Raw genomic sequence first — 20,523 nt, forward strand, 5'->3', positions numbered from 1 at the left:
ATTTTATGCAAAGTGACAAATGAGGAACCTATCAAGCAATTAGTCACAAAAGGTTAAATTAAATTCCTTTAGAGGGGTCAGTTCAAAATCAAATGGTAATTAATAATTAAATGAAAGGTACAATAGAGAATATAATCACGGCTAATAGATGGGAAGAACAACAGCACAATGCTTACTGCTTACTTGCTGAAGAATTTCTTTCACAAAGACTAAACTCAAAATTGAAAGACACACACATACTTATGTAATTTTTGACTGAGTTGTAAGAATCTAGTGAAAGAGCTTACAGCATGTGTGTGTATGTGTGTGTGTTATGAAAGGCTCTTTACAACAGACCTCTCACACTTCATACAAGCGCCACACATGTGGGCGTCTGCTCTTCAACATGCAGACCTCAAAAAGCCTCTGTGTGAGTGGGTGTGTATAAAGAGCTTCCTGTTCGCCACGGTGGGATTAAATATCTTATATTTATTAATAAATGCAGATAAGCATCATCTACCTGTGAACATGATTGACTCATTTACCCCTGTGTTTGGATCGAGTCTGTATTTACTGGGTTTGTGTTCTGTTTATTTCCATTGGTGCCATCAGGAAAGGAAATGAACAGGCAGACGGATACGGTCTGGACTCATTTATTTGCGGAGGATCATATCTATCCTTGCTTTCACACAGCTGCGCCCCAAAAACCCATCCACTGCTCCATGACAAAGACCATTATAGAAAACACTCACTCTCTGCTTCGCTCTCAGTAGACAAAAACAACAACAACAAATGTGATCTTTTTAAATCTTGAGTGTTTATCGAATAGCAAGATCAAACGAAGAGCAAATTAAGATTTTACATAAGTCTCATGCATCTCAAATATTTCTCCGGAGAAAATTACCTGACTAATCTCACATGTGGCTCTGCTAGAGTTTCAAAAGAGGAACATTTAGTGGTTAACCAATATATAGCAAAGATATTTGATAATTTTTATTGTCATCGGCCGGTAAGTTTTTCTGTTCAACTACATCTCAAGTGTGGAACTTCTAGCATTTCAGAACAGAAACAATTAGTGGATGACCGATATATAGCCGATATATCGGCCGATATTTGGTGATTTTATCGGCACCAGCCGGTAAGTTTTTCTGTTTGGCTACACCTCATGTGAGGCTTCTCTAGAGTTTAAGAAAAGAAACAATTAGTGATTAACTGATATATAATCAAGGCCAATTTATCAGCCGATTTTTAACAATTTTTATTTATCGGCATTGGCCAATACATTTTTCAGTTTGACCACATTTCAAGTGTGGCTCCTCTAATGTTTCAGAAGAGACAAAAATCAGTGGTTGACTGATGTATAGCAAAAAAACTGGCTGACATTTGGAAATTTATATTTACTGGCAATGGCCAATATGTTGTGCCTGAATTGGGACTTTTATTTTGACAACACTGAAAATACAGGGCTTGAGCGCCTGCTCATCGTTTTCTATTTCTGTTTAATTTCAGCAATTAATATGACGTTTTATGAAATTATGAAATTAATATATATGTGTGTGTGTGTATGTGTGTGTATATTACATTCATTTAAGCTCAGAGGAATAAAGAAAGTCGTTCTGGTTAGGAACAAAATGATGACAGATCGATGGATTAACTATCGCTTTAAAGGTACAGTGCTCAATTTTTCAGTGTCAAAATACTGTCTCTGACCCCCAATGAATATGAAGAGAGAGCTGTAAATAAGTACGCCAGCATTACACATCTCAAATCAATAATATAATATAATATAATATAATATCATTTAATATAATATCAATATTTATATTTTTCAAAATACTTAAATGGAAAGCTGTAATTTCAAATTGCAATATTTCACAATATTACTGTATTTTCGATTAAATAAATTCAGTCTTGGTGAGCTTATATCACCTTAAAAATGTACTTACCCCAAACTTTTGAATGCCACAGTATATGAATATTAAAAAATCAAGATTGGAATCAAACCTGAGTGCTTCACTAATGTTGCTGCCATGACAACAAGAAAAACACGCCAAGGTTTTACAGCAAACATGTGCTGATCAGCATGAGGTGACGGAACTCAGAGGACGTTAAAGAAATCACACACACACACACACACACACACGGAGATGGGTCACAGGAGGACAGCGTCAGCATGTGCCAGCGTCTCTCCATCAGATCCGTCTCTCCGCTCTGACAGTTACGACCTCCAAATGAATTGTGTTGTGACTGTTCAGCCCCGATCAGACCAGATATGCTCTCATCTCCTCTCTGCTCTCCTGTCATGTGTAAAATGTTGTGATGGCTGTAGATGAAGTGACATCTTCAGATGGGCTGATAATTGGATGCCAAATGACAGAAACAGGCATAGAGAGAAAGCAAGAGGATAACCTCAACATGAAAACAAGACTCACAACTCGTTCTACTTCCCAATGCTAACGTTTCTTTTTTAAATGAATCATTATTCCCTATTTTTGCTGTGACAGTTGTTACATTAGGAGGAATTATTATAAGCAAGATTTTAGGTTAACTGAAAATATTTTTCCAAATTATAAATGACATTTCCCAGGTCAAAAATTATAATTTTTTTGTCCTTGTAGTAATATAGACCAATAAGACCAGAAACATCTATTAAGAAGTTAAATGTTTAGTTTAGCCAAAAATGAAAATTATGTCATTAATGACATCCAAACCCGTAAGACCTTCATTCACCTTCGGAACACAGTTTAAGATATTTTAGATTTAGTCCGAGAGCTCTCAGTCCCTCCATTGAAGCTGTGTGTACGAAAAACATCATCAAAGTAGTCCATGTGACATCAGAGGGTCAGTTAGAATATTTTTAAGCATCAAAAATACATTTTGGTCCAAAAATAACAAAAACTATGACTTTACTAAGCATTGTCTTCTCTTCCGGTCTGTTATGAGTGCGTTCACTGCAGTGTAGTGATATCCGGTTCGGGAACGAATCACTCGATGTAACCGGATCTTCTTAGTGAACCGGTTGAACCAGTTCACCAAATCGAACTGAATCGTTTTAAACCAGGGGTGCTCAACCCTGCTCCTGGCGATCGACTGTCCTACAAAGTTTAGCTCCAATCCTAATCAAACACACCTGAAGCAACTAATTAAGGTCTTCAGGCTCACTTAAAAATTAAAGGCAGGTGTGTTTGATTAGGGTTGGAGCCAAACTTTACAGGACAGTCGATCGCCAGGAACAGGGTTGGGCACCCCTGTTTTAAACGGTTCGCGTCTCCAATAAGCATTAATCCACAAAGGACTTAACTGAACTGATTCTTTTTGTGATTGATTCTGAACTGATTCTGTGCTAATGTTATGAGCGCAGGTAAACCGAAGGCTTGAATCAAGGACAATCATCGCCAATGACGCCATTATTTTGAGCGCAAAAGAACCGGTGAACCGTTTTTTTTTTCAACCGTTTTATTAAATCGAACTGTCCGAAAGAACTATTGGTGATCTGAAAACCAATGCAACCAGTTCTTGACTCATGAACGAGTCAATCTTTTGTTCGTTATCTGGCTCGGCTCTGTGTTCATCTTCAGTTCTCTCTTCACAGCAGTTCAGTCAGTGTACTGTTTGAGTCAATTAATTACTCCGGGATATTGGTTCGTTTGAGCTTAGAGGGAGTGTCAGCCACATTAAAAAAGTTAACAGCTTAAGCCATTTGTGGATTAATGCTTATTGGAGATGAGAGAAACCGTTTCAAACGATTCAGTTTGATTCGGTGAACTGGTTCAAGAAGATCCGGTTACATCGAATGGTTCGTTTGCGAACCGGATATCACAAACTTCAGTGTCTCTCACAACAGACACGGAAGAGAAGACAATGCTGAATAAAGTCATAGTTTTTGTTATTTTTGGATCCAAATGTATTTTCGATGCTTCAAGGAATTCTAACCGACCCTCTGATGTCACATGGAATACTTTGATGTTTTTCTTACCTTTCTGGACATGGACAGTATACCGTACACACAGCTTCAATGGAGGGACTGAGAGCTCTCGGACTAAATCTAAAATATCTTAAACTGTGTTCCAAAGATTAACGGAGGTCTTATGGGTTTGGAACGACATGAGGGTGAGTCATTAATGACATAATTTTCATTTTTGGGTGAACTATCCCTTTAAATTGGGTCTGCTTTAATCTCACGTTGGCTTTGAAGGACAGAGTAAGTGCAGCATGAAGGGTTTTGTGGTAAACAGGGTTTGTGAAGGTGTCAGAAGAGATGAAAAGTAAATAGTGAACTAGAGATTTCTGTGGACTTTCCATTCGTTTACGTCAGGCCATGGTGGGGGATCGTCAAGCATTCAGATAGAGAGAGCTGAAAATAGAGCGCAATTACTACAGCCAGTCAAAACACTGGCCACAGCTGTCCTTCACACAGCACACATGCTAAAACAACACTGAACGTACAGAGCGGGAGCTTAGATAACCTCACGATCATCACTAAACACAGGCTTTCAGTCAAATGATTTGAGTTTCTAATTCTTTAATTTTAGCAACCAAAAATAAAAATTTGGGTTTTAAATGTGATTGAAAAACAGGTTTACTGCTTGTCTGTAGGGCTGCACAATTTGGCACAAATTAAAGAGAAAAATGTAAAAAATAATAAAAATAAAAAAATAAAAAATATTGATAATGTATTATTTTAACGAAAAACTAAAAATTATATTTAAGAAAAATAATATAGTAATAATTATTTTATTTTACATTACAATTATAAGAATAGAATACTAACATTCTTAATTTCTTCATAAATTTTGGCAGAAAAACTGCAGGAAACGTTTATTGTTAATAAGTGGACTTCTTTTCCAGTGCTTTCTGAGGCATTTTTTTAGCTTGACAGCCCTAGTCCACACATTCATTGTATAAAGTCAAGCAGTGTGAGCATTCAGCTAAACATATCATATTCCACAGAGGAAAGAAAGAAAGTTTGGAATGACAATAAATGACAGAATTTCATTTTTGGTGAACTATCCCTTTAAATATGGGTTTAGTTTTGTAGCGTATGAGTTATACTCTCACTTAGTGTTCATCTTTTTATTTTTGGTTTTAAAAGACGTCAGGCTAAGTGGAATGTGTGTGTGGTTTAGGCTTGCTGCAGATCAGATCCATGAGGTCAAAACCTCATGCTGTGTCCATCTGCATACACACACACACACACACACAGACAGTGAAATCTGACAGGACAGAAAAACAGACCGATTCACATAAGATTGATGGATATACACACACATAGACATTGTTAAGTTTGTCAGACAGTTTACCAGAGGGTGCTGGCAATCATAGGACGGCTTTAAACACACACACACACACACACACACACACACACACGAGTGACCCACAGGGTTTCTCACATTGAAATGTTCCTGTCTTTTTGATTGGCAGGTCAGGAAACTTTTGAGACTGTGGAAACTCAAGCAATCACTCAACACTTACAGACGTTTTCTCTCTCTGTATCCATCCATCACAGCCTTAAACAAACACCTTAAACACCTTATTCAATGGTAAAACTGTACTCTCTCTCATTTAAAGCATTACAAAGTCTCATTTAAATGAATCAGCAAATGTTTCAGTTCAAAAACCGATTCTCAGGATTTTAGGTATCAGTGTTATTAAACCAAAACTAAAATTATCACAAACCTTTTTTTGTTAATTGTATCAAACACACGAAATCCTTGCACAAACATTTCAATTAAAAATGTAACTGAAATAAAATTTTGCACTAAAATGATTAAAATTAAACAAACGAAATACCTAAACTAAAAAAAAGATTTAAAAAACACTCAAATAAAAATCACAAAATTAATGACGTGAAAACTCAACAAAATAAAAAAAAAAAGCTATTCAAAATAATAATACGTTTAATACCATGTACATAACACAGATCTATCTATCTGTCTGTCTATACAGTATGTATATGTTGCATTTTTATTTCATAATTTTTAATGAAATATTATGAACAACACCCTAATTAAATTCATATATATATATATATATATATATATATATATATATATATATATATATATATATATATATATATATATCATTTATCATTATTATTTATCTCAATTATGGAATTTTATATAACGTAAAATATTTCATAATATTTTGTTCAAATATTTTCTGCTGTTAGGTTGTGTAGTTAATGTTAGATTAAGAGGAGCATGAGAAGCAGCTTCCCCAACACTGATTAAACACCATAAAACGTGTTTCTCTTTCTTCCCAGGTTTACTCTGAGCAGCTGGACCTGTGTCTGTGAGAGTGTGAGGTGCTTCATCAGTGAGAATCCTGGAGGCAGAACCAGATATTCATGGTAATTCCAGAGGCCTGACTTTAAACCCTCTCTCCGCCTGTTCACATCCCTCTCTGACTAAATCTGAGGCTGGCGGGAGGCGGTGGTGTTGGTACGGGTGACAATTCTGTTGCTATGGCAACAAGCCGTGGAAGGGTATTGGTTCTGATTTCGTTCCGTCTCCAGCTCAGAGTGCAGCACGGACGGGGAAACGGAAAATAATAGTTGTGTCAACCGCGCCAAACACACACACACTTGGAGCATCATTAATCAGTTGGCGCTTGGTCTGTGGGGTAAAAGCTGTGGGCAGGACAGGGCTAATGCATGTCATGATCACTGTTGTGAGAGTTCAGTGAGACGGGTCCATTGTTTCATCTCTGTAGACCCTACAAGACGCTTGCGGCGGGAACGAGGAGAGGGCAGATGTGCGAGCCGCTCGTGATGGGCTGGTGTGTGCTAGATCCTCCAGCAAGAGCGTAAGAGGATCTGGGATATTCCTACTTTCACATGTTTGTAATCCTACAAGCCCCATCCATGAAAACACATTGGTTGTGCCAAGCCTGTGTTGAATGCCACATGACATACTATGAGCAATTAAACCAATATAAAGAGTGCATTTTCTGTGCAGACAGCAGCGCCAAACAGAATAGTACAAATCACTATATTTTTTATTTTCTACAGTAAAGAAAAGGTGTCCTGAGTGGTTGCCAGGACATTGCTAAGGTATTTTGGGTGGTTGTTGGGGCATTGCTATGGTTGTGTGAATGTGTTAGTGTTCTAGGCCGTTCTGGGAGGTTTCTAGGGCATTGCTAAGTCAAGTCAAGTTTTTAACTATTTGACAATATACATTGATTCAAAGCTGCTTCATAGTAATAAACAAGATGGTATTCTAGTTAGTTGCAAGGGTCTTCTTGGTGGTCGCTAGGACATTGCTAATTCAAGTCAAATGACATCTGACTATATAGTGCTTTATACATTATAAACTGATTCGAAGCAGCTTTACAGTAATAAGAAGGTGCTCTGGTTAGTTGTTAGAATATTACTAATGCCGCGTTTCCACCGAAATAACCCGGGAACATTTGTACCAGGAACTTTTTTTCCCCAGGAACTATTTTCCCCCCAGACCTGTAGCTTTCTGTGTTTCCACCGCGGTCTAAAGTACTGGGAACCCTTATGAAACAAAAATATATTGCAGTATATTGGAAAATATCATGTAATATATTCGGCATATATTCTTATATATATTTATTTTTTCCAATATATTGCAATATATTGAAAGCGGCAATCATTTGTATATTTTGCAATATATTATATAATATATGTATCATCAATATATTATTAAATGTATTCAAATATATAAAATATTAGAAAATAAAAATGGATAATAATATATTACAATATATCACAATATATTTTAAGAAATATATTGGTAAATATATTTTCCTTTCGTAAGGGAAGGTTAGGCAAATAGTCTGGTGACGTAGGTTTGCGCGCGTTTCTCAATACAAAGTACGCAAATTTTTGGACGTGCATCCTCGGTAGTTCAGACTTTGCGCATTTGATTCGGGAGTGTGATGTCCGTAACGACGCAAAATACAGTGATTCTGCAAAGAGCAGCATACTTGATAACTTCAGTCAGCTCGACTTGGATACTGCAATTTTCCTCTCTGTATATTTACGATAAAACTAAATAGGATATCAAATACCACTGCCTCCTTTCGTTTTCATTTGAACATAATAATAGCCGCAGAAATGTACTTAGTTCAGAGATATGTGTATATACAGTCATAAACTAAATATTATATAAATTTGCCTTTTTTATTTTCATTTTAACATATAGATAAATTGAATACAGACCAAAGATTACCTGTTAGATTTACCCAAAACTAATGATATTTTATGTTCGACCGCTAAAGAGACATCAGAGCCAGCGGCACACATCAAATGGTCTCTAAGCTGATCGCGTAAAGCTTACGTCTCCGAAATCAGCGAAACACATTTATAAATAGGCGCTGTCTTTAGCAATAAACCACAGATTTGAGTTTTAAACAACTACATCTCACCGAAAATACTTATAAAACTACATTTCATGACACAATAATAGTAATATTTTGAAAATTAACTGGATAAGTGGTGGTTGAAATCACAATGCTGCGTGATCTCAGCCAATCAGGATGTTTAGTGCCCAAGTCCCGCCCCCGAAAGTTCCGGAACTTTGAAAAAGTACTACCTCGCCAGCAGGGACTTTCTGGGGGGCATTTTTTTACCTGGAACTTTATTTAGATCCTGGTTCCTGCGGTGGAGACACACCAAGTAACGGCCCAAAGTCCCTGGGTAAAGTTCCAGCGTTGGAAACACGGCTTAAGTGGCTACTAAGGTTTTAAAGTATTCTGGTTAATTGCTAGGGTGTTACTCAAGTCTGTGATTTTCTGATGACTGAATTTACTAAGACATTCTTGGTGGATGCTAGGGTGTTCGTTTTCTTTTCTCTGGCGGATTTGAACAAACACATTAGCGCAAACACATCTCCGCTGCCTGTTCTGTCATTCCCTTGCTTTGGCCCAGAATTCTTTGCTTTCCTTCTCTCTCATCTGTTAAATATTCCTCTCACACTCTCGGCTCTGCCGGGAGGAAGAGGAGGATGACGAAGACTTGACAGCTCCTCCGCACGGAACACAGACCAGTGCAAAAAACACTGAGAGGGAGGCAGACAGGAAACGCATCATAAACACTCTCAGGGCGTTTAATGATCATGAAGTTCGCTCCATTTGCGTGCGGTTTCTGGATTGTCACGTGCCTGACCTGAAAGCTGGACGGCCGTGTTCTGCACACAAACACGGCCACAGCTTCTCCAGCGACAAACTGTAATCTGATTGTCTGTCTTCACGCAATTTCCGGGAGTCGGGAAGCACCGATTTCTATCAGTCTTCCAGGAAACAAAGTCATGTTTATGAGTTCCCAATGTCATAATGAACACTTCTGTGGAAGACCTGGGATTTAACGAGGTGCAACAAATCTGAGAAGGACACTGCCTGTAATAAAAGAAACAGGCATATATATGGCTTTTACTTGTATTACAGTCAGTATCTTTTATAGCTTTTTGACAGGTGGTTGCTAAGGTGTCCTGGCTGGTTGCTAGGGTATTACCAATGCATTCTGTCTTGATGCTAGGGCAGCCTTAAGCTGTTCTGTGTAGTTGCTAGAGCATTACAAAGTTTAGGTGTTCTTGGTGATTGCTAGAGTGTTGCTAAGGTGTTCATGGTTGTTGCTAAGGTGTTGTAGGTGGTTGCTAAGGTGTTGTGGCTGGATGCAAGTGTGGTGGTATGATCCTCTGTGTGGTTACTAGGGTGTTAATAAGGTGTTCTGGGTAGTTGTCATTGCGTTTCTATTCTGGCTAGTTGCTAGGGTGTTACGAATTTGTTCTGTTTGGTTGCAAGGGTGTTGCTAAGGTGTTCTGGGTTGTTGCCAGGGTGTTGTAGGAGGATGCTACTAAGGTATTTTGGCTGGTTGCAAGGTCGTGCTAATGTATTCAGTGTGGTTGCTGCACATTAATAAGGCATTTTGGGTTGCAGCAGGTGTTGCTAAGATATTCTGGCTGGTTGCTAGGGTGTTACTAAGGTGTTCTAGGTGGTTGCTATGGAAATACCATACTAGGGAGTTGCTAGGGAGATACTATGGTGTTCCGGCTAGTTTCAAGGGCATTACTAAGGTGTTCTGGCAGGTTTCTAGAGCAGTCCCGGGGTGTTCTGGTTGATGTGGTGTTGCTAGGAGTAACTAGGGTATTATCAATGTTTTCTGGGTGGTTGCTAGGGCGTTATGAAATGAAAACAAAGTTATGAGATCCACATACTTTCAATAGTGGCTGAACCATTGAAAATAGGTCTATTAAATTGGACCTGGCGCAAGTCTTTTTAAGGGATAGTTAATCTGAAAATGAAATGATTTGATATGTTACACACACACTCACATGAGATGCACACACACACAAGAGATGCACGCTTCATGACTTAAATTTCAGTCTGTTCCTCACAGAGAGTGCGTGCACAAGCTTTAAGAGCCACTTTAATTTCTGTCTACACATGCTTGCGCTACACATGAGTTGTTTTGCGGTCAACCTTTGGCTCTTGTTGTAATTCCACTTCAGACAGAAGGAAGCACTCCATCTGACCGGAGACTGAAGCAGTAAATACGGCACTAACGGTGCCTGAGAGGATCTTACAGAGGCCATCAGAGACATTCAGACTCCATGAGAGGAGACGTGTGTCTGTGTCTAAGTGAACTCTTAAAAATAAAAGTACTTTATTGGCATTGATCTTTCCATGAAGTACCTTTAACATCCATAGAATCTTTCCAGTCCACAAAAGGTCCTTTATAGTAAAAAAAATGTATCTTTATATTTTATTAAATGTTCCTAAGAATTGATCTCTGCAAGGTTCCTCGAGGAACCAAAAATGGTTCTTCTATGCCCTTTTGTAGCCTTTATTTTAAAGATGCATAAAACCCTAAATTATGAAACATACCTGCAATGATGATGATGATGAAGATAATGTAATGATGATGATGATGATGATGGCTACAATGAGGATGATGATAACTTCCTGTTGGATCTCATCCTTACTGAGCAGCTGATGATGAAAAATTCACGCAGATTTCATAACAGAAGTCCACCCCAGGGATATTAGAGGTAAAATCATAACAAAAATCTTACATAATTTTTTTTTTTACTGAAATAAAAAAATAAATAAATAATAATAATAAATAGACCAAGGCAACATTATTTAATGTTTTAATGTAATGTATTAATTTTTAACATTATTTTTCATTTTGTATTAAAAATACATGTATGTATTAAAAGAAATAAAAAAGGAATAAAAATGAATTAAAAGGACACATTTAATACATTTATTTACAAACAATAAATGTATTAAAACTTTTTTTTAATATGTCTATATATTTTTTATTCAAACTTATTCACATTTTAGTTATTTTAGCACATCAAATTAAACTAAATAAAAATGAGAAATGTTGCCTTGTTTATTAGCTGAAAATAAAATAGGTTATATTTTATATTAGTTAAGATTTATTTTATATCAAGTAGCAAACATGATTTTATAGTTGTAGTGTTATTTAACTATAATAACCCTGTTTCTCACACACTTCTCATTTTTAAGTTGACGGGATGGTTTTAAAAATTAAATCTCCAGTCGAAGGCCAGGTAAAATCGCGTTCAGTTTCTCCGTGTTTTTCCCCGTTCTTTCCTCCACTGACCTGCCGATCAACAGGAACTCTCCGACGAGGTTTTGTCGTCTCATGGCCATCAGGATGTTTCGTACGGTCATGCCCTCGCAGAAACACGCCACCACGCGAGCTTTGGGCAGATACTTGCGCAGTTTGACCAGCAGACGGTCGAAGCTCTGCTCGCCGGCGTTACTCCAGATTTTATCCGAGTGAGCGATACAGATCCCTTCCTTTCCCGCCATCTCTTTAAACGCCTCCATCCCACTCTCACCATAGTTCCCTTGGGAAGAAACAAACAGACATGAATATTCGATTAACTAAAGAAACCAGTCATGAGTCATAGTATTACATTCAGAATGTTTGACACACTTTTACATTTATGTGTGTGTGTGTGTGTGTGTTCTTGTTTTTGTGTCATATCAGGACACAACTCTGTATAATGACATGGGTATGACACAGGTATTACAAGGAGAGGGTGACTTATGAGGACATAACCCATGTCCCCATTTTTCAAAACACTTATAAATCATACAGAATGAGTTTTTTTGAGAAAGTAAAAATGCACAAAGTTTCCTGTGAGGGTTAGGGTTAGGTGTAGGGTTGGTGAAGGGACATAGAATATACAGTTTGTACAGAATAAAAACCATTACACCTATGGGATGAACACACTTTACACAAAAACAAACGTGTGTGTCTGGATATGTGAATGTGTATATATATATATATATAAGAAATTGCTAAGGAATACACTGTAAAATATTGGAATAGAAACAATTTTAACTTAGAAATTGCACAAATAATTAATCCTAACCAACCCACACATTCAGGGGGAATTTTTTAATTCATAAAAATATTATGTTGTTTGCAAACAAAAATATATATTTTGACAGTAAACACAGTTACTTTTTAACTTCTTTTAATAGAGAAAAATTCATTTCAAGATGATTTTCAATACTTTTGTGTGAACACTGAAATAAAAAGGCTTTGAAACTATTTTAATTTAAAAAATTGCTAGCAACTTTTACTAAATAATGGCAAGTAACATTAAATCAAACACAACAATCTGAAAGACTGTGTTTCTACACCATTTTTTGTTGTAGTTACTAAAATGAAAACAGACTACTTTAGTTTTATATAATGCTAAATATAATAATACACTCTAAAACAATTTTTTCAAAGTTGATACTGAAGCACTTTTACACGGAATTCATTCTACTTCAAATTTCACATTTAATTCAATGTGTTACTTGACATTTCTTTGTAAAATACACTAGCAATTAAAAAAAAAGTGTTTCAGTGTGACTCCTACATCCTTTTTTCAGTGTACAGGCCAACTCAAACAAAATGTAGAAAAATATATTTAACTTTTTTTTTTTTTACACTTCTAGAGCAGATTTCATCTGTTTGCGCAGAACATTTTGGAGAACTTGAGGACGGAGATGTGTAAACCAGGCAATTAATCTCACACACAAAAAATACACAGTGATCAACCACACACACTCATATCGACACATAAATGAAGCTGTGAAGGTGTCAGATGTGTGTGAGAGAGATTTGAGGTTCCTCAGAAAGGTTTCATCAGGTTCTGGTCCTGGTTGTTGTGGGTACATGTAAAGTCCTGTAATTAGTCTCACAGTGAGAGTAGCAGACACGAACAGATGGCACACACACACACACACACACTGTTGACATATACACGCAATCAGTCTCCGTTCATAAAGAGAACATCAGCCTTCACTTCCTGTCAAAGATCATTGAACAGAGATCATTTTCAAAGCAGGAAATGACTGTCCTTCAGGACCATCAAAGGGAACTCAAAATAAAATAAAATACAATAAAATAAAATAAAATAAAATAAAATAAAAATGTACATTTAAAACATCACAGGGAGCACAAAATAAAATAAAATAAAATAAAATAAAAATGTAAATGTACATTTAAAACATCACAGGGAGCACAAAATAAAATAAAATAAAATAAAATAAAATAAAATAAAATTGTAAATGTACATTTAAAACATCACAGGGAGCACAAAATAAAATAAAATAAAATAAAATAAAATAAAAATGTAAATGTACATTTAAAACATCACAGGGAGCACAAAATAAAATAAAATAAAATAAAATAAAATTGTAAATGTACATTTAAAATATCACAGGGAGCACAAAATAAAATAAAATAAAATAAAATAAAAATGTAAATGTACATTTAAAACATCACAGGGAGCACAAAATAAAATAAAATAAAAATGTAAATGTACATTTAAAACATCACAGGGAGCTCAAAATAAAATAAAATAAAATTTAAATTAATTTTATTTTTGAGCTCCCTGTGATGGTTTAAATTTAAATCAAAATTTAAAGTAATAATAATTATTATAATGTAGTAAAATATTTTATAATATAATACAATTATTTTTTATAAGTACATGAATTAATTTTATCCTTAATAGTGAAAAATTACATTAAATATCTTAAATATATTATACTTAAATATCTACCAATGCAATACATTAACTTTCATTTACTTTCAAACTATTGTAAAAACTGTAAACACTAATATTGCCTGAAATGTTCCACCAATGATTTATTCTAAAAAGGCACAAATTAAAGTGCAAAATTTGAACCTGAGAAATTAATGATTTTTTGTTCACTTGATTTTGAGAGAATAAGTATTTGAAGTCATATATAAAGAGAATATTCCGGTATCTTGACAAATCCAAGCAGTTTGAGGTTTCCCCAGACAAATATGAGTCTTTTTCTTCAAAAAACCAGAGGAGTAGAATAATAGTCCAATAATAGTGTCCATTTAATCTCACTGCTGTCTAGGAGAAACGATAGAGATCTCATTAGTGATTTCCTAAAGGGAACGGATGGCTAAACAAACACCTTCTAATTTATAAACTACACACACACACACACACATATCTCCTCCTCAAAGTGCTGCACTCGCTCGGCTGGAATGTGGATAAATATTACAGCAGAAAATCGAACATCTGAACGTCAAACGCTGAGCTGCCCTTTATAACCCGAGCAGGAATACGTCAGTGTGTTAGTGGAAGAGCGAGGTAACAGTCGTGTAACCTGAGAGAGTGTTGACATGGATGTGTTGTAGTGTGTTTCTCTGTAATTACAGCAGACACACTGGAGCTGAAGAGAGATGCTATCAGTCTCTCTCTCTCTCTCTCTCTCTCTCTCTCTATCTCTGGACTGAACTGTTGCAAAAGGTGAAGGAATGTGTAGGTCTTCATTCATTCATTCCTCTGGATTTAAAGGGACAGTTCACCTAAAAATTACAATTCAATACAAGTTGTTCGCAAACTCATAGGACTAACTTTTGTTGAGTACAAAATGAGATGTTTTGAAGAATGTTCAAGCTGCTCTTGTCAATACAAAAAAATTGTGAATGGGTGGCGATCAACCTGAAAGAAGTAAAGCAAGCACCAAAAAGAAGTAACTATGACTATATGCATCTGTTTAATGTCATATGAAGGCCGTCGATGAGAAACCGACCAAAATTTTATCTATACATTTATAAAAACATAGTCGTAAGCATTAAAGCATTAAATATCTCCTTTTGTGTTCCAGAGTTTGTTTGTTTATTTTTGTCTTATAATGACTGATATGTTGAATGCTGTTGAAATATGTATAATAGTATTATACTAGTTTGTTAGTACTAGTATATTGACTCATTTTTATAACATTGATTTGTGACTGTTTTTGAAATATGGCACCAAATTAAATTAAATTAAACAAGAACAAAAAAATGGACAGAAAAAAATGCTACCCTAAATAATAAATAAATATTAATTGGTTGTTAAGTGACTTTTTATATGCAATGAAAATGATATCTATAATTAGTGTAAAATATTTTTTTTGACTGTTTGTAATATATTTATTACTTTATATTTAACTATAAAAAATTACAACAAAAACATAATAATATTTCCTCTCATAATTAGCTTTTCCATGACTAATTTATTCATAACATTTCTTTAAATTCTGCAGATTATTCGGAAACTGTTATTGAAAAATGGCACCACCAAAATAAATTAAATTAAATTAAATTAAATTAAATTAAATTAAATTAAATTAAATTAAATTAAACAAAACAAAACAAAACAAAATAAAACAATACAAAATTAAATTAAATTAAATTAAATTAAATTAAACTAAATTTAACAGATAAGGAATGTAAAAATGCTACCGTAAAAGAAACGTATATAGGTTACCTTTAAGATTACTTACCACATTTAATGCTAATTATAATTTAAATGTACAATGGTGGAAAAACCCCTCAGAAATTGCTCGTATGGCTAGTAATTTCCCCTCTGCTCATGTATAAGAGACAGATGCTGTTATCTGCGAAAGCTCTTTCTCAGCCTGTTACATTATGTGAAGCATTTGCACTAAATCAAATGGAGTATCCACCAGCATCAAATAATAAAAAACGTCATCTGAAATATGTCCCGTGGTGATATCATCGGAAATCCATCTCTTAAAACGCATTTCCCCCTCAGCTTTACGCTCCCACTATCATTTCCATGATTTAACCGCGTACTACATCAATATCCTACGAGCATTTTTGGTTTGAGAGGAATGTTGTGCTGATACCTCGATACACACACACACACACACACACGTGAGCAGATGGCACATACATGAACGTCTCCATAATGATGGAGAACCTCTCCTCTACTGTACATGTCCTAATCTGTGATTATGCAAATGAGACTCAAACTGGAGAATTGTGCTGGATTACATCACAATCGCATAACCCCTCCTCTGCTGTTTTACTATTGGCTGGCTTGAGTGATTGACAGGTAGAAGACACTCAATGGGTTGCACACATGTCATTTACCGGCACTGTGTGGGTTCTCCCATTATGTTTTTCATAGGGATTTCAAAGAAGTCAAAGTCTTCAACCAAACCAAGCAGCTCAGATTTAATCACACTATTACAAAATGTGATCAAGCAAGCAAACAAAAGCATTAAAATACTCACACAAGGATTACAATCAGAAATCAGATGTGAAGTTGGACACGGTCGTGTCTAAACAGCTTAATAAACCTATAAAATAATGTGAGAGTTATTAAGTAAAACACTTAAAAAAACACTACATCTTTCGGAGAAAGCTTTCACAGTTAGTACGTTTGGCTACTAAATTAAAGAATTAAAGCAAGGTTTTTTTAAATTGATAAAAAGTGACAGTGAAGACATTTATAATGTTACAAATAAATACTGTTCCTTTGAACTTTCTATTCATCAAAGAATCCTGAATTAAAATGTATCACATTCCATCAACAGCACAACACTGATAATAATCAGAATTATTTCTGGAGATCATGTGACACTGAAGACTGGAGGAATGATGCTGAAAATTCAGCTTTGAACCACATAAATAAATTATATTTTAATATACATTACAATAGAAAAGGCTTATTTGAAATTGTAATAATATTTCAGAATATTACAGATTTTACTGTATTTTTGATCTAATAAATGCAGCCTTGGTGAGCAGAAGAGACTCTTTCAAAAACCTTTAAAAAGTCTTAATGACTCCAAACTTTTTGAACTTCTAGAAGACTCTGTGAGAAGCCCTATTATTGTCTTCTAGCTGCCTGGATGTCAGTGTCTAGACTCAGAGGAGCGTCCCGTTGTGGTCATGACAGATGGCAGCCTGTGGACCTGTAGATGTCCAGCTGTTTCCATCAGTACAGATGTGTGTGGAGCCCTCGGCTGCCTCGTCTAGTCACATTTCATTCTACAGCACTTTATATTGTAAAGTAGCTTCATATCAACAAACAGCAAAATACCAGGATACATGGTGCAAAATTCTTCATTTATGAAACACGTTTAATTTCAGCTGGAGATGTCGGTTCAGTGTTGAATCAATAACAGTGTCGATGATGCAGAGTTCATCCATTACAAAACAAACCGTCTAGTCTCGTGTATCCTAAAGGTTTGCCTATCGACTAAAAATCTGGCACACATTGCAGCTTATTCTGGCCAAGAATCGCCTACTTAGACAGCAAGAGACCGACTTACTGACTTCGACTGACCATAGTTAAAACTCAAATAAATCTCAAACCACATGTTCTGTCATTATTTAATCACCATAATGTAATTCCAAAGCTATTCAACTTTCTTTTTACTGTACAACACAAAAGATGGCATTTTGGAAAATGTCTCAAAAACTTTCCTTATTTAAATTAAGTTTAATTACAACTTTGAAGTATAATCACCTTTTTTATCACGTCTTACCGATATAAAATATAACTGAAATTGGTTAAAATATTTTGATGAGTTAACAGTAATACGAAAAATATATTATGCCATGACTTATTGATTACTGTATATAATTTTTCTATAATCATCCGATGCCATAAACTTGCTACATGTTCCTCAAAAGAGCTCAATTAAAACTAGTTACTAATTAATTTCCAAAAAGGACTTCATCAAGGACACGTATGCAAATGAAGACAAGAATGCAACTACAATGCAATTAAAACAAAAATGCAGTGGCATCTTAGAAAAAGACAAGAATTATGATCCTGCACTGAAACAAACTGATGCAGGATTTATAAAAAAAATAATAAAATCATAAATCGCTAATGAAATTAACAAAGAAACAGCAAATAACACACTGAGCTAAACAAGAAGTTTAAATATTCAAATACTATTTTCTTGTAAATCATGCTTCAGTAATCTGTTTTATTCACAGCTTCACCCCCCTAAAAAATGAACTAAAATGAAAAATGAACTGGCTATTTTTTTGCATGTTTAGGACTGTACAGCGAGACAAAAGGAGCATGACAAGCATCTGAAGGAGACATGGCAGATGGTGAAGAACGCTAAATTAATGAGAAATATAAATGCAGAATAAAATCAGGATACACCCACACACACACAAACACAAACACACACTATCGCTCTCATCTGTTCTTCTCTTGAAATAAAAAAAAGCTTTTCTTTCATCAGAGCAGAAAAGTGACTCTCTCTCTCCACTTTGATTAATTTCCGCTGCATTTCCATACAAAAGTGACCTCGTTCATTTCATCTGACCACTGAACAGCAGTTAAAAGGCATAAAAGAGAGAGATGGAGAGCGAGACTGGGCAGATTTCCAGTTCAATCTGAACGGGTGTAACTCAGGTCAGTGCTACCGGAGACGGCTGAATGTTCAGTAAAACCAAGAGATTTCCTCAAAGCCTAATAGAATCAGTGCAGACTTAAAAACAAGCGTCCTGCAATCCTGACAGTTTGATCTGCGCATGTTATTTTGATTTGGTGTGATATTTAGACATCGTGGTTAATTACCGCGGCGAATACACAGAGATGTGTCTCTATGTGTGTGTGTGAATCCATTAGACGACTTTTAAAGCAAAAGTTTATTCTGTCATCATTTACTCACCGTCATGTTTCTCCACAAGTGTGACCTTCTTTCTCTGGTGGAGAGATTTCACACCGTTCTTTCTCATGCAATTAAAATGAATGGGGGCAGACCAAAAAAGCATGATAAAATATCATAAAATTACTACTTATGACTTCTGCATTGTATTGCAAACCAAATCTTCTTTAAAACTTCTCTGTATACGCAAGACAAAAGATATACCATACTTCCTCAGCTGATTGATAACATGAAGATTCACAAACTTGTTTTGCATTACAAGATTTGAAATGTTATGTTTAAATGTCCAAATGAAGTGTTATCTAATGAAAGATGCACTTATGCATGCATTTCTAGAACAAATATCTATCTACAGGTATCTATCTGTCTACAATTTTGAAGTATAAAATGTTGCAAAAATGGCTAGGAATAACACTGTAAAGTTTGTTATATGTAAGTGCTGCTGAAGGAGCTTTTTGGCTCAGTGCACGAAAATAAATCTCATTCTGAGAAAATGGTGTTTAAAGATATTGAATTTAAGGTCTTGCTATGAATATGGATTGTAATTGAAATCTACAGACGCAAATAGATAAAGTGCTATAACTAAGTGCTATACTCTGAATGGTTTCTTTCTACTATTCTGAATTTTTTTTATGAAACGCCAAAAAGCACAAAATCTCAAAACTGACAGATCCATGAAAAAACAAACGGCCTGTGTAATAGCTCATCTCTTTGCATGACCTACAACAGAGGTATGAGACCCAAAAATGAGTTGAATTTTAGCACCTCCGGTTCCTTTGTCCTGAAGTCTATTGGGATTTTTGAATAGGTTTTTGGTTAAATGCCTAAAATATTGTCTCTCACTGTAATGCATTCAAAATCTGGCTATCTCCTCTAAAAACGTTTGTTTTGAATGATTTTCTGTCCTTCTACGTTCCTGAATAACTGCTGACGACAACAGTCGAGTGCAAAGCCTCTATCCTGTCCAATTCAAACCTAAGATTGCACTCAAACCATGACATTTCAATCTAATGTTAATATAACTTCAGGTGAAGCTTCACAGGAACTCGTGGATAATCCTTAAATGCTTTGCTTTCATTTATTTTATTGAAAGAGAAATTATAAATGTCTTCAGAGAAAACAAAACAATCCGATGAAAATGACATGCATTAAAAACAAAAATTGAAATATGTGCCTGAAAATCAACATAAACTCTAAATTGACCCTGTTTACTTTTAAACTTATATGTTTCTGGTTCTCAGTGCACATTATTATCACTTTTATATAAAAAGCAAAATATAAATAAAGACAATGTTAAAAAGAAGTTATCGGAGTAAAATTGTTTCTGCTACTTAATCTACGTCAGCGGATTGGTCAATGGTTGTGATGTCACAAATATGATTGACAGCTGTATAGTCCAATGGTCATTAACCTGAGAGTTGTTTAAAGAGACAGTGGCAAAACAAAAGCACAGGGGAGAAAGAGAGAGAAAAACGAAACAATATACACAAAATACACAAAACACACGTGGGACATAACAGTCTACTTCAAATTTTCATATTTATTTCAGTGTGTTCCAATGAATAA

At 35.3% G+C, this 20,523-nt stretch overlaps 1 protein-coding gene across 1 annotated transcript in view; it reads right to left on the reverse strand.

The window, feature by feature from the left end:
- The window catches only part of grm5b (glutamate receptor, metabotropic 5b), a 44,966-nt gene that overhangs the window by 15,076 nt on the left and 9,367 nt on the right, over positions 1-20,523 (reverse strand). Inside the window, exon 3 of the mRNA XM_052616537.1 lies at positions 11,579-11,828. Within this exon, the coding sequence (XP_052472497.1) occupies positions 11,579-11,828 (250 nt within the window). The remainder of the gene's footprint in view (positions 1-11,578; positions 11,829-20,523) is intronic.

The sequence above is a fragment of the Carassius gibelio genome, chromosome A15, assembly GCF_023724105.1.
Source record: "Carassius gibelio isolate Cgi1373 ecotype wild population from Czech Republic chromosome A15, carGib1.2-hapl.c, whole genome shotgun sequence".
Classification (NCBI taxonomy): domain Eukaryota; kingdom Metazoa; phylum Chordata; class Actinopteri; order Cypriniformes; family Cyprinidae; genus Carassius; species Carassius gibelio.